Source organism: Arachis ipaensis, chromosome B02 (genome assembly GCF_000816755.2).
Source record: "Arachis ipaensis cultivar K30076 chromosome B02, Araip1.1, whole genome shotgun sequence".
NCBI lineage: Eukaryota > Viridiplantae > Streptophyta > Magnoliopsida > Fabales > Fabaceae > Arachis > Arachis ipaensis.
Window position 1 is genome coordinate 50,576,283 of NC_029786.2, and position 22,658 is coordinate 50,598,940.

General features: G+C 36.7%; 1 protein-coding gene across 1 annotated transcript; it reads right to left on the minus strand.

The window, feature by feature from the left end:
- Positions 7,185-9,631, minus strand: LOC107627238. The gene is made up of 4 exons (XM_016330089.1): positions 9,376-9,631; positions 8,541-9,333; positions 7,615-8,491; positions 7,185-7,190 (listed from the first exon to the last, which is right to left on the minus strand). The coding sequence occupies exons 1-4, from the start codon at positions 9,629-9,631 to the stop codon at positions 7,185-7,187; spliced, it is 1,932 nt and encodes a 643-aa protein (XP_016185575.1).

Genomic DNA, 22,658 nt, shown 5'->3' on the forward strand with positions numbered 1-22,658 from the left:
AAAGTCAATACTCCAACACTTATGATGAAAAGAGAGAAAATAAAATGAAAACTAAACTAAAACTAGCTAATCAACTAACCAACTAACTAATTAACTAACTAAAATAAATGGTTATCCATGGTGTTTGGAAGTGTTGGATGAGGGGTAGGAGAAGGGAAGAAGAAAGGAGAAGGAAAGAATTGGAAAGAGGAGAAGAAAATAAAAGTGGATGGGAGAAAGAAATCCGCGCGTACGCACACATGGCGCGCGCGCGTCATTGGCTTATTTCGACAGTGGCGCGTACGCGTCGTGTGCACGTGTGCGCAAGTGGGGTTTGTGCCAGAGGCACAACGTTGGCGCGGCGCAGGCACAACTCTCTGGAAAATGTATGGAGGTTGGAACTTCTCAATCCGTGCGTACGCACGCATGGCGCGCGCACGTGGATGGTCGAAAATGCTGGAAGTGCGCGTACGCGCCATGTACGCGTACGCGTGGGTGGTGCTCTGTTTTTCAAAAAAAATTTTCTATGTTTTTGCACCAATCCAAGCATTCCAAACCTCCAAACAGCTACCAAAACACCATAAAACCTTATTTAACATACTTAAACTACAACTAAACTCAACTATCTAAACAAAATATGAAATTAGACTAATTCTACCAAATATTTACAGTATGGTTGGGAGTTATGTTGAGGGTATGGATCATAGACATATGGTGGTGGTTCTTGAAAATCACAAGGTGAGTCACCATAACTATTGGATTGATATGCATCATAGAATGACTCTTCTTCATAGTGCATTGGTGGGGGTTGTTGCCATGAGGATTGATCATAAGCATATGGCTCCTCCCACCTTTGGTCATCCCATTCTTGATACACATCTTCATTATAGTCCTCATTTCCTACAACATGTTGATAACCAAACTCATATCCAAGGTAAGAATTCATGATAGCAAGAAGAAAATGAAAACAAAATCAAATAAGAAGCAAGAAAATTAAATCCTAAAACTAGCAAGAGCTAACAAAAGCAAACATATTCACACTATTCACATATATACAATAACCAATAACACAACACCATTGCAAGTCCCCGGCAACGGCGCCATTTTGACGGTTTAGAAATTCACTAATAAAATCTTGTTGTAAAGTATAGTTTCTAAACCAAGCAATAATCCTTTCATACAAAAAGTTGTTTGTCACTAGTACAAACCCCTAAAATTTATAAACCGAAGTATTGGACCTCGGGTCGTTCTCCCTAGGAATTATAAGAATTAAAGAAATCTACAACTACAAAAACAAGAGATCAACAATAGAAAAGCAAAGAAGACACATTTATTATGAATTACCTCTTGTTGAATTGGAAGAATGTAGAAGGAACAATACTAGATCTACAACAAAATATAAGAACAACATAAAGGAAATTACAACAAAAGAATAGAAGAAGATTGAATGTAGCAACAAAGAATTGAGAGATAGAAGTGGAAGAAAGCAAAGATTAAAACTTAAATCTGAGAACTAAACCTAATCCTAATCCTAATTCTAGAGAGAAGTGAGAGCCTCTCTCTCTAGAAACTAACTCTCACTACTAAACTGAGCTAAAACTAAACTAATGGTAACTAACTTCTAAAGTATGAAAAAGTATCTCCATTCCCCCTTCAATCCTTGGCTTAAATAGCATCAGAAATGAGTTGGATTGGGCCCACAAGGCTTTAGAATTCGCTGGCCACGTTTTGCTTTAAGTGAACCAGGTGGCAGCAACGGCGTGTGCGCATACTATGCGCGTACGCGTCACCATGCGCGGTTCAACCATAGCAAATCTTATATCGTTTCGAAGCCCCGGATGTTAGCTTTCCAACCCAACTGGAACCGCATCATTTGGATCTCTGTAGCTCAATTTATGGCCGATTAAGTGCGAAGAGGTCGGGTTGACAGCTTTTGCGTTTCCTTTATTTCTCCATGAGTTCTCCATTTCTACATGCTTTTCCTACATTCCCTTGGTCCAATCCTCGCCTCCTAAATCTAAATCACTTAGCAAACATATCAAGGCATCTAATGGAATCAAGGAAAATTAGATTTAGCTATTTTAAGTCCTAAAAAGCATGTTTTCACTCTTAAGCACAATTAAAGGAGAAGTTATAAAACCATGCTATTTCAATGGATAAATGTGGGTAAAAGGGTATATAAAATCCCCTAAATCAAGCACAAGATAAACCCTACAAATGGGGTTTATCATTAACCTATCACTTCTATTTCGTCTATGATAACCCATTAGTATTTCCATATACATAAATCATTAGTATTAAGTTGGCCAAACTTGATACCATGAGGTATGCAATGGTAATCTAATAGCATTAATCATCAGATAGTCATGCATATAAAACACAAACTCTTGTAATTAGAACAAGCTATAAAGCATGACAGACACTCAGAGTATGCAATGAAGCATAGTTAGTCTACTCCCAAGGCTCTACAGGAAGGACTGCTCTGATACCATATTGTAACGTCCCGTCCAGCAAAATACCTTGCTTAAGTCAGGGTATTTCCACTAGAAAGAACATTACGTAACCTTCTCTAGTATTAACTACTTAATTATCGAGCCTTTGTATCGAGTTCGCGTTTCAGTTTTAAGAAAATTCCAGAAAATTTTGTTTTTTTTATTCATTAAAGTCATAATTCAAACATTCACAAATAATAATAATCACATAAATATTATTGATAATAATTCTTATACAAAAGAGACCAAATAAATCTCAAATACAATATACTAAACCTACCCCTCTATGTAAAATAAAATCTCAAAGGACAATAGCGAGGGGACTCTATGAAAGCAATTAAAACCATAAAGAAAGCCTACTGATCGCTCGTAGCTTCAAATTGCGTCTTCAAACCTGTCGCTGGAAGGGTGGAAAATTTGAGGGTGAGGACCAAACCACATGTTATCAGTAGAGGTCGAGAATGCCGTGAAAGTAAAGAATAAAGCGCAAATAATTAATTTCATTTAGAGACATTGAAAAGAAAACTACTTTCATTCGCAGTATTCATCGCTCGCCTTATATAAACTTCTTTTGAAAACCAATGGCTCAACTTTCAAAAATCTAAAACCTTCTTTAGAAGCATCAATTAATTATCAAAAATCCTAAACCCATATTTTACTTTATATACGTCTTAAAAGTTTTCCTAGACTGTATGAATGACTAATTTGTTCCAAGCATAGGTTCATTAAGTCTATGATGAACCAGCTTAATCTTTCATACTTTACTAAACCTCAAACACAAACCAATCATGGCCTTAGGCTCAAGCAATTCAATCAACACCCAATTCACTACAACCCAGCCAATCAGATACAAACACAAGTAAAGAGATTCAAGCACAATCAAGAGCAATTACATCAAGTATAGCAATTAGCAGTTAAACAGAATTATTCACATAGGCAAACCAATTACAATATACACACCAAAACAATGTCACATAGATGCATATGATGAATGTCTAGTCCTAGTACAAGCCATGAGCTCATGTGTCGGTTGGCTGCCCGCAATCCCGACATTTATCCGGTCACGAATAATCCCGATTTTCCGAATACGATTTTCCGTTCCTAAATAAATGCGCATATGATAATAGCCGCTCATTTGAGATAGCCTCTGCTTACTGCAGGAAAATATATATATACTCTGCTCTGCTCTGGGGAAGCGGAAAATGGCTGTAGGTAACTTAGTTTTCCTACAGAGGCTCTGGGTTGCATTAAGCAACTAATATATATTAAATATAACTCTGGGTTGCATCAAGCAACTAATATATATAAATATACAAATATCTCTTTACTCTGCTCTAGTTTCTCTTTTCTCTGCATCTTTTTACTCTACTCTAATTGCTCTATTCTTTGTATCTCTTTACTTTTCTCTGAATACTCTTTCATCTGTATCTATATTACTCTTTTTCTTTTTATCTCTTTTCTCTTTTGTAATTGTAAATATGCAAGCGCGACAAAACCCATGTCCTTGTTAGCAACTTTATAAACCAAATATATTTTCTCAAAAGAATCAACAAAGTTGTTATCGTTAAACAAGTCTCAAGTATTCATTTTGATTAAGTCCTTTTACTTTTATAAAAATTTGGACATAATCTTCTTTAAAAATAGGACTTAGCCACCCTTATGGGTTCCTTCTTTCTCAACATTTCATCAGTCTCTTTCAGCAGTTGCAACAATAATATATATTCTCAAAAACATTTGATAATAGTATAGAAAATCTATTTCTTAAATTCCATATCCAAAATAATTGTCAACACAACCTGGCAGCCTGATTTCCATTTTGTTTTTAAAATATCAAATGAATTTGGAATCACGCGAACTTTATATCCATGCGACCGTCTCGGATTAAGATTTCTATCAAACCAAAAATCATAATTTTTTGCTGACTCTAGTTTCAGGAATATAAGCCAAACCGTGACTGTTCTGCAGTGTTTTAAAACCAGAAGACAGCAGCAGCATACAACATTTGAAATTTCATATAAAATCCAAATTAAATCCAACTACCTTCAAAATTAATGTGGTTACACATAACTCATCCAAATTTCTTTCTCAATTAGTTCCAGGGTCATATCATTTTTAATGAAGGAGTTACGTAGCTTGGACTTTAGGTAATTTTCTGCAGAATTCTGTTTTACAAATCATTGAGCACAACCTCTTCCAAGTCCCATAATTCACTTATTAAAAAATGGAAAACCCTGAAATTTGAATCATATATACTAAACATACTCAACTTTCACCTCCAATTAGTTGCATCTCAATATCATTCCAGAATTAAAAATTATAAAGCCTCAAAGTTACTGACTTAGAAAACAAAACCTGACTTTTACTGCATAATACATCTTTCTTTGAAAACCCAAATCTTTAAAACCACAACTCTAACAATTCTAAATTTTTATGAAATTAAAGTATTAGGACCAAAGTTTCATTTAAAATTGGTTCCATTCCAAAATTAAAACTGGAGAAAATCCAATAGAAGAAACAAGTTGCTGCTGTGTTAAACGTTCCGCAGAAAACCATATTTGACATCCCCAATTCAAAAATTTACCATAAATCATAAACTTAATGAAAAAGTCTCAAATTCACCAGTCCAACTCCCTATATTCCCAGGCTTAATCCAGACTTAGTCCCTCGCAAATCCGATCATCATAGAATTAGTTATAGATTTTCAAAGTTTCTGATTTCATTTAAAGTAGTGCAGAAAATCAGATTCACAACTTAACTTTGAAAAATCATAACTAATGTTCCAGTTAATATGAAACCTTCAAAATTAAATCTCAATAATCACACTTAATATAATTTACTTAACATTTAAATTCTCATCATTTTAGTCACTATAGAGCCACTGATTCACTTTCAAAGTTGCCGTTTAATTTCAAGAGAACCTAATTTTCAGCAAACCATTTTGTATTCAAAATCCAACACTTCAATACCCCTCAAAACTAACTCCAAATCAACCACCAACCAAGTTCACTAACATTACAATATACCAAATAACAGCTCAATGGTAACAAATCCAACATAACCCATTAAAATTCAGAAATTCTCAATAATTAGTCATCAAACAAATCCCAATCCATATAATCAATCAATATCACTAATCAACAATTCCAAATAACAATCTCAACAATTCCAATTACAATTTCAGCCACAATTCAATATTCACATAGTCAATCAATTACTCACAGATATTAAATCTATTTGCAGTTATTCAATAAACCTTGTAGGCATTCCTAAATTAAAATCATTTTAAACCCCCTACCTCGATGTCGCGATCGCATAGTTTAACGCAACAATCCCTGCTTAGTCTAAACTGGCAACTGCAGCGGCGATTTCAATGCAACCGGGACGGCGGCAGCAGCATCAATTCTAGTTACGCTCGCAGCAACGGCAATTTCGGCAATTTCAGCATAACACCATAATACTAAAACAGAGATATTGGCTATCATAATTAAAATAAGAACATAATAGAGAAACAAAATACCAAATAGAACAAGAACAAGAGCGTTACAGGGTTAGGAATAGAGGTTTAATGTCAAAACGAAGAGGATGGTGCAGCCGCTTCTCTCCCCCGGTGACAAATTCCAGCTGTAACGATTCCAACAACTATAGTGTACTCAGGAACATTAAAGATGGGGACAAGGTCATTCTAAAGAAACAAAAGATTCATAGACAGTGACTCCGGTAACTAGGGAACAACGAACTCACCCATATGAACAGCAGCAACCAAGGTCTCCGGCGACGGCGGCGGAAGAGGAACGACTCCTCCTCTGATGCGTCACTCTCAATGGTAGCGGCAGCAAACCCTGATGGCAACGGGAATAGGGAGCGACAATGATGAAGGCTCGACGAAGATAGCGAGGCACGATGGTGCAGGTCAGCATCTTCTCTTCGCGTCTCACCCTCAGCGAACGGCAACGGCGATACACGAACAAGGCAACGGGGCGTGGCTCGACGGCAGCTCCTTCCTCTCCTCCGTGGGTCACGTTCGCCTCTCCCTTTCTTCTCTGCGACAGCAGCTCGGCAGCGGCGCCAAGCTCCATAGCGTTGTTCCTCCCCCTCTCTTCTTCTCCCTCGTCCTCTGTCTCCCTTCATGTTCTCCGTTTTCCCACATCTTCCCTCTTTCCCCTTCCTTTCTTTTCCCTTTCTGTTTTCCCCCTCGAGCTCCCCTGTTTCCTTTCTTTCCCATTCTGTTTGTGCGTGTGTTTTGTGAATTTAGGGTAAAATTAGGTTTTTAATTAGGAATTTAAGGTTAAGGTATAATGTATATGAGTAATATAACAACCTTTACAAAATATTTGAGATAGAGTAACAATTTAAGATTCAAATATAATACCATAAAAATTACTTCATAAAAAATTACTTTCAAAACGCAAAAGATTTTATTTATCAGCATATCAATGAGCTCAAACAATTATTTTTAATTTAAATTATAAAATAAGCATACTAATCACATTCTATAAAATACAGTTAAACTCGAAATATCAATTACCTATATTAAATTATATGACCTTTTATTATTTTTCTATCATAACTTTAATTTCAATTTATATATAAAATAACTAGTTATAATCAAAATTGTGAGTAAATACTAATTGACTTAAAATTAAAGTATTTATCAAAATCAATTTAATCATTTCTAATAAATTAATCTTTAAGGGCTCAAATTAATAGAATAAATCATATCTATTCATAATAGAAATTTCTTAAATTTGATTATATAAAATAACCAATTATAAAAATTACACAAAAATATTAATTAATTTAACTCCAAATCTTAATAAAACTAATTTAATTACTCTTAATTGATTTATAAAATAAGATATCAAATTAATAAAATAAATCGTAACCTTTTAAGAATAAAAGTTACTTAAATTAAATTGTACAATTCTTTCTTATTTTCAATTACTAAAATTATACAAAATATTCCAAAATAATAAAATTACCTAAGAATATTAATTGGTTCAAAATGAATTTATCTCCGAATCTACTTAATTATTTCTAATAAAATAATTTCTAAAATTACAAAATTTAAACTTAACAAGATAAAATCACAATTTATTTATATTTAGATTTTCAAAAATGCGGGATGTTACACAAAGGACATTACCGCAAACTCGTAGTGTCCATAGCGTGTCCTAAACGCCGTCTTAGGGATATCATCCTCTTTCACTCTGATTTGGTGGTAACCGGATCTTAAATCAATCTTGGAAAACACTCCAGCTCCTTGCAATTGATCCATCAAGTCATCTACTCTTGGCAGTGGGTACTTGTTCTTCACTGTTACTTTATTTAACTGTCGGTAATCCACACACAAACGCATTCCTCCATTCTTCTTCTTTACCAATAAAACTGGCGCTCCCCATGATGATACACTCGGTCGAATAAACCTCTTATTTAGAATCTCTTCCAACTTAGTCTTTAACTCTGCCAGCTCTATCGGAGCCATTCTATATGGCGCAATCGACACTGGTCCAGCTCCCGGCACCAATTTGATCGCAAATTCAATTTTCCTTTGAGGTGGGAACTCCGGGATATCTTCTGGGAACACTTCTAGAAAATTTTTAACCACAAGTATCTGATCTAAGTTCTGGGCATCACCCAACGTATTTGCAGCCAAAAAAATATAACCTTGATACTCCTCCCCACTACAATGCACCATTACCGAGTTCAGGTAATACCCCGTAACTACCACTGCCCCATTCTCTCCTTCTGGCATAAACCGAATTGTTCGTTCAAAGCAATCCAACAGAACCCGGTTCTTCGACAACCAATCAAACCCCAAAATCACTTCAAGTCCCACCATTAGTAAACAGGTCAAATCGTGCACAAAATCTCTACCCTCAAGCTTGAAACCTACTTGTCTACAACCTGACCTACTCATAACTGTTTGATGCAGAGTATGTACATGCAGATAAAAAGGTAACTCTAACGCTTTCAAGCCTAATTCCTCAACTTTAGCAAATGAAATGAACGAATGCGAAGCTCTAGTATCATATAATGCAACTAAGGATTTATCACCAATTAGACATATACCTCTCATCAACGGATCCGCCTTGGAAGCATCCTTGGCATTCACAGCAAAGACTCAACCTTGATGCTGACTTTGGCCCGCATTCTGATTTCTCCAACGAGGGCAAATCCTTCGCAATGTGGCCAGTCAACCCACACTTGAAGCAACCACCTAAACCAATCTTGCATGAGTCATAAGGATGAAAACGTCCAGAACGATTACAAGCTAAATCCAGAGAATCCTTACTCTGATTTCCTCTTTCCCTAGCATACTGAAACTGATTCTGATTGTTCTTTCTGAAGCCCCCTTGGCCTTGAGGCGCATATCCTACTCTTTTGAAGCTTGGTCCTCTAGGATGGAAATACTTGCCACGCCCCCGACTAGAGCTCCCTCCATGAGTGTTCTTAGATGCCGCCACGGTCTTGGCATACTCCTCCACTACTCTAGCCTTATTCACCAAGTCAGAGAAGACACGGATCTCCATAGAAGCCACAGCAGTCATAATGTTGTCCTTCAAATCCCTCTGGTACTTAACGCATCTCCAGCTCTCATAAGTCTCCGGGTCACCCTGACACACCCGAGAAAACCTACAAAGTTCTTCGAACTTGTTGGTGTACTCAGCCACAGACATGGAACCTTGCTTCATCTGCATTAGCTCCATCTCTTTTGCTTCCCTTGTAGACTCAGGGAAGTATTTCTTATAGAAAGCCGTTTGGAACACCTCCCATGGAATGTCGGCATTTTGAAGCTGTAGCAAACGACACTCAGCTTGCCACCAGGGCTGGACCTCTCCCGCTAGCTGATAAGCGGCGAACTCTACATATTGATTAAGAGGAACATGTTGCACCTATAAAGCACGCTCTATAGCCTGGAACCAGTGTTCCGCTTCAGTAGGATTTGTGGATCCTCGGAAAGTTGGCGGATGAACCTTGAGAAACGCCGCCAATGTCATCAAAATTCCTCCTGTGTTATCGCCGTTACCCTCAGTATTATCATTGGCATTTCCTTTGCCATTCCCGTTGCCATTTCCGTTCCCGGCCGGTTGGCCCAATCTCTGCATAGCTTGCAGAGTTGCAACAGCATTTGCTTCCATGGTATTAGCGAGATTCGCCATTGCCACCATGAATTCGGCGTGATTGTTAGCTGGTTGCTCATTCCTACTTTCTCGCGTACGTGTTCGACCTCGCCCGCGAGTAGCCATGTAGGGTTCTTGTCTACACCAAACAATCGATATCAAGGTGATCAGTCTCAATATCAAAAGGCTAGTGCTTCAATTATCCCAAACAGGCACTCACAAACAAGCATGCTATGCAATATCAAACAGATAACCTAATAGCATAAAAAAAAGACACACAGAGTATGCAATTTAGCAAAATCGGTCCATCCCTCAGGCTCACGAGGACGAACCACTCTGAAACCACTAAATGTAACACCCTAATTAGCCTAAGCCATACCTCGCGTTGTAAAGCAAAGGTTAACCAGAGATTACGACAGTTCTAAAGCTCATACGTATCATATATAGAAAAAATAATATAATCTAGAAGCCCGATGAATAATATAGCTTATAAACAGGATTTTAAAAGCACAAAACGTACTAACGAAGCTACCAGCTTGTGGCACAAGAAACAAATAAGATATATCAAGAGATAAGTATTGATGGGTGGAAAACAGATTCCACACAAAACTCACCAGCAAGTGTACCGGGTCGCATCAAGTAGTAAAACTCACTTAGAGTGAGGTTGATCCCACAGGAATTGATGGATCAAGCAACTTTAGTGAGTCATTAGTCTAGTCAAGCTAACATTGGTGAATTGGATGAAATTAAAGCAACAGAGAGGAAATTGTAGGAGTTATAAAGTGCAGAAAGTAAATTGACTGAAACTTAAAGAACAAGGAATGTAAATTACAGTAAATGTAAATCAGCAGAATGTAGATTGGACAAAAGCTTAAAGAGCAAGAAAAGTAAATTACAGCAAAATGTAAAGGAGGCTAGGTGCTGGAAATTTAAAGAAAGCAACAGATCCGAGGCATGAAAAGTAAATTCAGATTGTGGCAAGCTCAAATGTAAAGTTACAGAATGTAAATGTGCAAAAAAGTAAATCAAGCTTCAAGGGAAACGAAAATGTGAAAGTGCAGAAGAATAGAATTTGCAGGAAGGTGTAAATTGCATAAACTAAATTAGGAGCAATGTAAATAGAAAAGTTAAATTGTAGAGAAGGAAAGTTGAGCAGAGGACTGTAGAAACTGAGATTTGCATAAACTGAATTCAATGCTTGAAATCTGACAATTGCAAAAAAATAAAAGTGTATCAAAGAAAGCTTTCTATTCTATCCTACTCCTATTGCTCTCTAGCAGAGCTAGCCTTCTAATGAAATAAAATTGATGCCTTTATATAGGCTTTACAAAAAATGAAAATGAAATTGAAATTGAAAACAAATTATAATTAAATGAAATTCCTAATCTAATTGATCCTTGTGCCTTTGAGTGATGTCAATTGGGCTTTGCTTGCTTTGGATTTTAATGAGAGTGGATCCGGATGCATTTGGTGACTTGGGTCTGTGAAGAATTGGATCCAATATGGCACTTGATGGCATGGGTCAGGAGTGGCTTTGGTTCAAGTTGTGTTGGAGGCATAGATTAGCTCCCAGGGGAGCGCTCCGTTTGGTTTTGTGAACTTAGCGTTCACTCTTTGTTGGTGAGCCTTGGATGCAATTGGTCCTTGCCTATAGCGTTCACTAAGTGAGTGTTCCACTCACTCTTTGAGCGCTACATTCCTTTGCTTCCCTGGGCCAGCTTTGCTTTCCTTGGCCAAGATTGAGAGGCACGAAAAAGTGAGCAAAAGGGAGCGCTACGCTTGAGTTTTTGAGCGCTACTCCTCCTTGTCTTGATGCGCCCAGCCTTTCTTGGTTCCCCTCTTCGAGCGCTATGTTGCATCTTTGGAGTGCTCCTTTTGTTGCTTGGCCTTGGTTTGCTTTCTTGGGCGCTCTGATGATTGGATTTTTGACGGTTTAGAATTTCACAAATGAATTCTCGTTGAAGTATAGTCTCTAAACCAACAATAATCCTTTCATGCAAAAATTTGTTTGTCACAAGTACAAACCCCTAAAATCTATAAACCGAAGTATTTAAACCTCAGGTCGTCTCTCAAAGGACTTGCAGGGTAGTGTTCTTGTTATTGGTTATGGACTTGTTTATTTTGGGGTTTTGGATGAGGAATGTGAATAGTAAATGGTAGGAAAACTTTATTCACAAAATGGTCTTGGCAAGGTTTGGTTGTCAAGGAACAATTACACGCACGAAGGAAAATAAGTGGTTATAAGATGTAACCACACCATTAGGCTCAAATCTCACAAGCTTGTGTTCTTAGCTCCAAACCATGTTCCAAAATAAATTCTTTCAAGCAAGTTCAACAAAAATTTTCAAATTGGTAGGTTACCCTAAAACGGTTTCTTGGAAAGAAAATCATCACCCTAACCAAGTAGTCCTAATAACAAAGAAGTGGTAAAAATATGTACAAATTCTAACTAACATGCAAGCTATCATGCAATGCAATAGCTAATCTAATTAAAGAAAATAAAAAATTTGGTGTTGAAAAGGAAATGTTTTTTTTTTTTTTTACCCATGGAGATCGGTCAGACGACCTCCCCACACTTGAAGATTGCACCGTCCTCGGTGCATGCAAAGAAGAGCAAGGTGGATGGGTTGCTACAATTGATGAGCCCTTTGAAAGGTTGTGCGGATGACTTGTTCGTTGCCCCATTTAAAAGCTTTTCCGTTTCCTCCTTTCTTGGTGGCCAGCCTAAAAGGAGAAGAAAAGAAAGAAAATTAAGCCTACAAAAAAGATATCAAAGTAAATAGAACATAGGCGGGGGCTAATGCCAAATAAGAGTATGATTCTCTACTACATGGTAGCTACAACATGTGAGTGAGAAATCAATATAAGCAAAAGGCATATCAACTGATACTTGATGCAAGAGTAAAGTTAAAGCATGGCGAGTATATTGAGCATCAAGATCAAATAAGAATTGACACAAACAAGATTAGTGATACGCATGAAAGCATTTGATTCTATCCTAACTCAATGATGAAGCGGTACAAGAAAAAAAACAAAGGTTAATGAATTAGGAAGGACTAAAGCACTAATCTTGTGTGTTGACAAATATTACAATTAATGTAACAAGTCATGAAGCACCAAAACAAATGCAAGAAATTCTCAACAATTGAGTGAGAGAATTCAACACCATTATTAAAATGAGAAATTTAAAAAATAAAATGAGAACAAATAGAATTAAAATGCAAAGAATAAAAATATGCAAATGTAATAGACAAAAGGAAATGGAAGAAGAGAAAATTTTTTTTTTAGTATTTTGTTTATTTATTTATTTATTTATTATTATATATGAGGATAAGATTCATAGGCATATGGTGGTGGTTGATTGTCATAAAAGGAGTCACCATAGCCATTGAATTGACATGCATTAGGATGAGAATTATACCTATAAGTGTCCGGAGGTTGATGCCAATAGGAGTGATCAATTTCTTGAGGCTCCTCCCATCTTGGAGTGTTCCATCCTTGGTACATGTTAGCATTGAAGTTCACATTCCCTACAACACAATTAGAGCCAAACTCATAGCCAAAGTAAGAATTCATTATGGAAAAACAAAATAAAACTAACAAAAATCTAGTAAATAAGCAAAAGACAAACTATTTACACTATTCACATATGTACAATAACCAATAACATAACACCATTGCAAGTCCCCGGCAACGGCGCCATTTTGATGATTGGATTTTTGAGGGTTTAGAATTTCACAAATGAATTCTCGTTGAAGTATAGTCTCTAAACCAACAATAATCCTTTCATGCAAAAATTTGTTTGTCACAAGTACAAACCCCTAAAATCTATAAACCGAAGTATTTAAACCTCGGGTCGTCTCTCAAAGGACTTGCAGGGTAGTGTTCTTGTTATTGGTTATGGTCTTGTTTATTTTGGGGTTTTGGATGAGGAATGTGAATAGTAAATGGTAGGAAAACTTTATTCACAAAATAGTCTTGGCAAGGTTTGGTTGTCAAGGGTCTTCATCGCTCCATTTGAAACTTTGAGCACTGGCCTAGTGCTTTGTTATGCCTTCCTTTTGGTTGATTTTTAGGCCTTAAAGATTTCTATCACTTGTGCTTCAATTTCATGCCAAATATAGATTTCTATATATTGTTAGAAATCTCTGAATGTCAGCTTTCCAACGCAACTAGAATCACATCAATTGGACATCTATAGCTCAAGTTATGGCCCTTTGAAGGAGGCATGGTCATGCTGTCACAGGGCTTAAAGAAAAGCCCGAAAAAGTGAACAAAATTAAACATAGCACTCCCTTTAATGAGTGTTAGCCTTTGTTTCTTTTATTCATTGGCTTTAATACTCAAATGTTCCATGCATGCCTTTGTTGGTTTAATTAATAATGCCGTATTCATTCAATTCATTCTCACTTGGCATTAATGATTAAAGGTTTCATGCATGCATTCATTAACTAATAATGCTAATTGCTTTAATATAGCATTCATTCTCCATGCCTAATGCGTTAATAATGCATCATGATGGCATTAATAATTAAATGCATGCATGCTTTTGTTATTAATGCCAAGGCTTCATGGTCATGGGCTACGCTTTCAAAAGCGTGGCCTAAGGTTCCAAAGCGTGCTCGATCTTCAAAGCGTGCCCCAAAATTTTTTTTTCTTCTTTTGAGCTGATTTTGTGCTATTTTGCTTCTTTTTCCACTTATTTCCTATAAAATTTATAAAATCAAAAGATCAAAGAAATATACCATTTAAGCACAAAAGCATTCAATATTTAAGCACTAATCATCAATTTCTTGTATGAAAGTGCATAGAAAAAACATGACATGATGACATGTCATCACAACACCAAACTTAAACCTTGCTTGTCCCCAAGCAAGAAAAGAATCATGCGGTACATTTTGACAAACCAAGGTGAGAAGAATAGCAAGTTAATGTTTATGGTAGGCTAGTTTTCTATGCATGCTACAATCACAAAAGAAATGTAAATGATTGATGCCTCTATATAGCTCATTTTATGAAATATTTTCCTTATGTTTCTTCCTTGAAACAAGCTTTTGATTTTCTTATTTGCTTCTCCTTTTGGGTGTTTTACCCCATGAGTTGATAACAAAGCTACGATTCTAAATGCTTTGTTTTCAAGTATTACGACTTGATACATAAACACCAGAAGCATTGAATTAGAGGACTTCATTAAGCTTATTTGTTTCTTTTCTTGACTCTCTAATCATTGAAGCTCAGAACCTTGAGCCTTGAGGGAGTGCTTTTGCACTTGAGCCTAGCCTTGACTTCTAAGTGTTTTTGTTTTCAAGCTTTTTGCCTGATACATAAACACCACAAGTACTTAACAAATGAATTGTCATTGGTACTCAGAGCCTTCAGCTTTCTCATTCTTTCCCCTTTTTTTTCTTGCCTTAATTTGCAATTGCTTCTTCAAGGTTTTCATGATTTCAAAAGATTTCACAAAATATCCTAGATGGAAACTTCAATTAAATAAAATCCTATACAATTGAGCAACAATTAACCATACTAGCCTTCCAATACTTGTTTGCACATGCTAAGTTCTTTTTTAATTCCTTGTTTGTTTATGATCATGATACTTTACTGCTTTGAACTTTACAAAACTCAAGTTGGTAGTCATAATGTCATAACAACATGTTGCAAATCAAAATTCAGGCTATGCTTATTCATACCACACATGCATATAGAGAAGATAAAGACAATCATGCAATTTAAAGTGCTGGAAACAAATGAGAGGAAAAGGAACTCTACAACCTTATAATTCATCTTCTCTATTGTTGTCATTTTCCTCTTATTCATCCTCAAGCAACAATTAGAACAATGGCTATGGGACTAAGATGGATCATGAATGTCTTACACAATGAAATGTTAGCAGTACATATGTTTTAAGAAAGCAAAATTAAAGATAACAATCAAGGCACAAGAGACAGAGACATTGTAATTGCAAAAATAAGAAGGTATGCATGATACATTGCATAAAGAATGAGTGGCACACCAAACTTAGTGTGACACTTTCACTTGGAATTGATACAAGTATCCAGTAAAGATTGGAAGCAAATTTTGTTGCATAGCAACACCAAACTTAAAATGTAATCACGTGTCAATTTTATTTGAACTAAGACTAAATGAAACTGTTATATGTTAAATACAATCACCAAGCAAAGAATCTGTCATGGATAAGGATTTCTTGGTGAGGTTTTTAACAAAAATAGTTAAGGAGCAAAATAAATGAAAGCATTAAAAACAAAGGAATGACTAAAACAAAGAGGATAGTAAAATGTCTAACTAAAAGAAAGATAACACTGCAAAGGCATTATGATTATGCAGACAAGTGGTGTTGCTGAATAAGTGGCACACCAAACTTAGAATCTTAGTGTGACACTTTCATTTTTGATTTGATGCAATAATCCAGAAGGATTGAAAACAAATTGTTGCAAGGCAACACCAAACTTAGAATGTAATCATATGACAACTTATTGAAATTAAACAAAGCAGATAGAGAAAGTAAACAAAGCAAAGAAAAGAAATGTTACCTACGGTTGACATGTTCTTCACTTTCTTCCTCTTCTTCCAGTTTGTTAAGAGGAATAACCTCAAGGGGGGAGAAGATTCACCTATTGTCCCCTGTCTTGGTCTCTCCTCAGCAAGCTTCCTTTTGTTAATGGCTTGATTGAGCTTGCTTGCTGGGTCAGGGGTAGGATCGGTGCTCTTATTAGTTGCCTTCACTTCTTGGATGTTAAGAGTTGGTGGTTGTGTGATTGTTGGAGTGTTTTCTTCATCAAAAGCCCTTTGAATTGGTGGTTCAATGAGCCCTTCATCTATGTAATTCCCTGCTTCACTTGAGTTTGGATTTTGTTGAATGTCTTCCTCACTTTCTTGTTCTTCTACTTCCTCTTTTACATTCAACATTTGTGTTAATAGCACTTTCATAGAAGAGGTTTGTTGTTCTTCCCATGATTTCTTCATCTCCTTTTCATATCTTTCAATCACAAATTCAAGTGTTGAGCATCTTTGGTTCAGGAAAATTTGTGAGGGTTGTGAGCTTTCAAGTTTCCTTGTCATCTCAAGTGGCTTCCGTGAATATGCAGGTTTAGGTTCAAATATTTCCACCACCTCTTCCTTCTTCACTGAAAATTCACTTGACACAGTAGCCTCTTCCTCTTGCTCTTTTACTTCCTCCTTCACATCCAACCAGTGGTCTTCATCTTCCTTGCTTAGTAGTTCTGAGTGTTTTCTTACTTTCTCCAAGTGCTCATCCGTCTTATTGTAGAGGGTTTCTTGTTCTTTCCAAGAGTCTATGGATGTTTGTAGGTATTGTTCAAATGCTAGCTAAAGAGATGAAGGTTGAGAGTGATTTTGATGACATGGAGATGTTGTGGTGAAGTTGTGTTGAGGGGTGTGGAATGAATTTTGTGGTTGGTGGGCTGAGTTGTATGGATCTTGGAGGAAACTTTGTGTGGAGGTAAAATCAAGTGATGAAGAATTTTCAAATGAGAAACTGGGAGGTTAGGTTGGACAATTTAGTATGAATGAATTGAAGGTTTGATCAAGTGATGATGGCTCTTGATTAATGGAGTATGACACATTGGATGCTCTCTGATTTTTATCCTCCCAAGCACAACTTGAGGAATTGTGGAACTCATCACAGTATGGATCATCTTATTGCCTTGGTGGACAATTTTGCATAAATTTATTGAGAGTATACTCTAGTGAAGATGTCTCTTGATGAACAAATTATGGATCATCAAGATTCCTTTGATTTTGACTTTTCCAACCACAATATGAGTGGTTGTTGTAGCAGTACGAGTCATCTTGTGGTTCTGGGAGGTGTTCATACTCTTTTAATTCTTGGTGATACTCCCAACCACCATTAGAATAATGACTTGAATCATTTTGTGGTGGTGGGTGATGGGATATTTTTGTGGAAAAACGAATTTCTCCAAAACACCCAAAACTAACCGGCAAGTGTACCGGGTCGTATCAAGTAATAAAACTCACGGGAGTGAGGTCGATCCCACAGGGATTGATGGATCAAGCAACTTTAGTGGGTGATTAGTTTAGTCAAGCTAACATTTAAGTGAAATTGGATGAGAGGTAGCCAACAGAAGGTAAATGACGATGAATTTAAAGTTGCAGAATGTAAATAGGCAAGTAACTTAAGGGGCAAGAAATGTAAATTGCAAGAATCTTAAATTGCAAGAAATGTAAACTGCATGAAATTAAAGGGGAGTGGGTGCTGAAAATTAAAGAAAGCAATAAAGCAAGCAATCAAAGAGATCTTGAGAATAAGTGACAGGAAATTTAAAGTGCAAGAAAATTAAATTCAGATCACAGTAGCTCAAATGTAAAATACAGAGGAACAAAAGTGCAGGAAATTCAAACAGAAGTAGAGAGTCACTTGAAGGATCAAAACAGAAAGTAGCTTAGCTCAATTGTGAAATTTAAAAAGACAAGTAAAGATCTCAGGGAATTAATGAGACTAGAAAACAAGTCTAGATCTCAAGTCCTTCCTTGATCCAATAAAGAACAATTTGCAAAAGAAATGAAGATGAAAGAAGTAAACAGAGTGTTGATTCAAATCCTTAATTCACTGAAATTTTGTAGAAGAAGAACAAGAGAAATCTCAAAGTGAGAATGAAACAGAATTCTTTCAATTCTCAACCCAAGATTCAAAACAAAGAGAAAAACTAAAGAGAGAGCTCTGTATTCCTAATGCTCCCTAGTGGAGCTCGCCCCCTCCTCTCTATTCGGGCTTACTTTCTAAAATGAGAATGATGCCTTATATAGGCATTTTTACAAAATGAAAATGAAATTCAAAACAAATTACAATTAAAATGAAATTTCTATTCTAACTATCTCTTGTGCCTTTGAGTGGTGTCAATTGGGCCCTTGCTCTTGATGGAATTGGGTTGATAGAGGCCTTGGTTGATTGCTCTTGGAGTTGGAGAGAGAACCAATGTGAACCGGGTTGTGAATCTTAAAAGTTTGAGTAAAAGTTCGAGTAAAAGTTTGAGGCTAACTTTTACTCCAACTTTTCACATCAGCCACCCTCTTTTGCTGATACCAACGTTGGGGCAAAAGTTAGGGGTCAAACTTTTGCTCCAACGTTGGCCTCCCCTTGCACACTCATGTTGGCGTACTACTTTGTCTGCTTGTCAACGTTGCAGATTTCATGCCCACTATAGACTATTATATATGGTTAGAAAGCTCTGAATGTCAGCTTTCTAACCCAACTGGAATCATCTCAATTGGACATCTACAACTCAAGTTATGCTCATTTGAAGAGGACAAGGTCGCTGGCCTTGGTGTGCAGCGTTTGAGGTAAAGTTTGCCTCAAACGTGGTCGAAAACGCCAGTCCTGGAGGCTCAAACATATTGTTCACCCTATACTATTATACATTGTTGGAAAGCCCTGAATGTCTACTTTCCAATGCCTTTGGAAGCACATCATTTGGAGCTCTACAGCTCGAGTTATACTCCATCGAAGGTGCAGAGGTCAGTTGGCCTCACTGCAGGTTGCCACCATATTCGTTTATGCACATTTCGGGGCAGTTTTCTCCCTCAATTTTAGTGTCCACCATGCAGTACCATATATGCCTGGAAAGCTCTTGATTCCTACTTTTCATTGCTTTTTGAATCACCTCATTTGGAGCTCTGTAGCTCAAGTTATTCTTGTTGGAAGTATACCCCTTGTATGCCTTGTGGCGCCAACGTTTGCCAAAAAGCTTGAGGCAAACGTTGGCGCAAGCTTTTTCTCCCCTGGGTGTGTTGGTGTGGCGCCAACGTTTGCCAAAAAGTTTGAGGCAAACGTTGGCACAAACTTTTGCTCTCCAGGGTGTTGATTTGTGATGCCAAAAGTTTGCCAAAAAGTTTGAGGCAAACTTTTGCTCAAGCTTTTTGCTCCCTGGTTCATTTTCAATTCTTCCAAAAGTTTGAGCTAAAGTTTGAGGCAAACTTTTGCTCAAACTTTTTGTTCTCTCTTGCTCCTAGCCATTCCTTCTTGTTTCAACCTTTCTCCAAGCTTTCTTCACCTATCATCAATCAATCAAACACATCAAAGCTATGCTCCAAATCATGAGATTGTGTTTCTTTCATAATATATGACAATTATAGCATAAAATCTCATGAAAGTGCATGAATTCATACATGGTTGATTGAATCAAAGGAAACATGGAAATCTACCCAATTGGCTTGCTTATGGCTCAAGAAAGTGCATAAAACCTATTGAAAACAAAGGAAAAAGCATAGAAAAACATGACATGGTGACATGTCATCAGTGGGAAGTATCACATATGATTCTCTTGCTCATATTGTGGTTCTGAGACATATCTCCATGTATTAGAGTGCTCAGAATCTGTAATTTGTTGGTGATATTCCCAGCCATCATTAGAAATTGGTGATGGTGGGTAATATCCCATAAAATTTGTTTGATCATAAGATGAGTTGAACTCCATTGGAATTTTGTAAAACACAACACCAATGAAAATTGAAATTCATATCTCAGAGAAGAATTTCTTAGTGAGGCAATGATGAGCGGATAATTTATACCCTTTTTGGCATTATTTTTACATAGTTTTTTGTATGTTTTAGTTACTTTTTATTATATTTTTATTAGTTTTTATTCAAAAATCACATGTCTGGACTTTACTATGAGTTTGTGTATTTTTCTATGATTTCAGGTATTTTCTGGCTGAAATTGAGGGACCTGAGCAAAAATCTTATTCAGAGGCTGAAAAAGGACTGCAGATGCTGTTGGATTTTGACCCTCCTGCACTCGAAGTGGATTTTTTGGAGCTACAGAGGCCTGATTGGCACGCTCTCACTTGCGTTGGAAAGTAGACATCCTTGGCTTTTTAGCACTATATAATAGTCCATACTTTTCCTGAGATTTAATGGCCCAAACTGGCCCTCAAAGCCAGCCTAAAACTTTCTGGCGTAAAACGCCCAAACTGGCACCCAAGCTGCCGTTTAACTCCAGGAACAGCCTATGCACGTATAAAGTTCAATGCTCAGCCCAAGCACATACCAAGTGGGCCCCGGAAGTGGATTTTTGCACTATCTGCACTTAGTTACTTATTTTCTGTAATCCCTAAGTTACTAGTTTAGTATAAATAGCACTTTTTACTATTGTATTTGCATCTCTGGATGTTTAGTCCTTAGACATTGGAGGCTGGCCTCACAGCCATGCTTAGACCTTTCTCTTATATATTTTCAACAGTGGAGTTTCTACACCTCATAGATTAAGGTGCGGAGCTCTGCTGTTCTTCATGAATTAATGCAAGTCCTATTGTTTCTCTTTCAATTCACGCCTACTCGTTACTCTCTTAGCCAAGATCCGTGTGCCTGACAACCACAAAGCGGTCTACATGATGTTCAATGTAGTCATTGGACGACAGCCGGAGTATATTCTCTTGGGTATCTAATACACGGACCGAGTCCGTGAGATTAGTATCTTCGTGGTATAGGCTAAAATCAATTGGCAGCATTCTTGGGATCTGAAAAGTCTAAACCTTGTCTGTGGTATTCCAAGTAGGATTTGGAAAGGGATAACTGTAACGAGCTTCAAACCTGCGAATATTGGGCGCGGTGCAGTGTGCAAAAGGACAAGGGTCCTATTCCGGCGCTAGCGGGAACCGACAGATGATTAGCCATGCGGTAGCTGTGCCTGGTATTTTTCATCCGCAACGAGAAATCCGACAGTTGATTAGCCGTGCAGAAACCGTAGAGGACCATTTTCACTGAGAGGATCCTACAGCTTGCCATGGAAGGGATCACGCATGATTGGAAGAAGACAGTAGGAAAGCAGAGGTTCAAAAGCAACAAAGCATCTCCAAACGCTTATCTGAAATTCCCACCAATGAATCACATAAGTAACTTTATCTTATTTTATGTTTTATTTATCTTTTAATTATCAAAATCTCATAACCATTTGAATCCGCATGACTGAGATTTACAAGGATGACCATAGCTTGCTTCAAGCCGACAATCTCCATGGGATCGACCCTTACTAACGTAAGGTATTACTTGGACGACCCAGTGCACTTGCTGGTTAGTTGTGCGGAGTTGTGAAAAACTGTGAATCACAATTTCCCACACCAAGTTTTTGGCGTCATTGCCGGGGATTGTTCGAGTTTGGACAACTGACGGTTCATCTTGTTGCTTAGATTAGGTAATTTTATTTTATGTTTAAGCTTTTTATTTTTAATTTCAAAAAAAAATACAAAAATATTATAGTTTTCAAAAAATTCAAAAAAATCTGTTCTTCAGAAATTTTTAATGAATACTAGAGTTTCATGAGATATGTTGAAGCCTGGCTGGCTGTTAAGCCATGTCTAATCTTTTGGATCGAGGTTTCCACTTATCTTTGTAGGAGCCTTTTGGTTCCCATCAATTTGGCCGTTGTATGTAATGCTTTGGTAAAGCTTGGCTGGCCATTTGGCCATGTCTAATTCTTTTGGACCGAAGCTTTAGACTAACATTGCATGATTCCTGGAATTCTTATTAAAAATTTTGTATCTCTTATTTCTTTTTTCAAAAAAAAAAAATTTCGAAAAATATACAAAAAAATTAATAAAATCATAAAAACCAAAAATATTTTGTGTTTCTTGTTTGAGTCTAGTGTCAAATTTTAAGTTTGGTGTCAATTGCATCTGTTTTTATTTTTCTTTAATTTTCGAAAATTCATGCATTGTGTTCTTCTTTGATCTTCAAGTTGTTCTTGATTATTTTCCTTGTTTGATCTTTAATTTTTCTTGTTTTGTGTCTTTTCTTGTTTTTCATATGCATTCTTGAATTATTAGTGTCTAAAGTTTAAATATTTTTAAGTTTGGTGTCTTGCATGTGTTTCTTTTCGTAAAAATTTTCATAAATATGTTCTTGATATTCATCATGATCTTCAAAGTGTTCTTGGTATTCATCTTGATATTCAAAGTGTTCTTGCATGCATTTTGTGTTTTGATCTTAAATTTTGATGTCATGTGTCATTTTGTTATTTTTCTCTCTCCTCATTAAAAATTCAAAAATAAAAAATAATATCTTTCCCTTATTC

Coding starts and splice junctions, on each gene's coding strand:
- LOC107627238 (XM_016330089.1), bottom strand. CDS start 9,631: ATGGCGAATCTCGCTAATACCATGGAAGCAAATGCTGTTGCAACTCTG. Junction 9,334..9,375: donor CTGGTTCCAGGCTATAGAGC/GTGCTTTATAGG, acceptor ATCAATATGTAG/AGTTCGCCGCTTATCAGCTA. Junction 8,492..8,540: donor GGCGGATCCGTTGATGAGAG/GTATATGTCTAA, acceptor ATATGATACTAG/AGCTTCGCATTCGTTCATTT.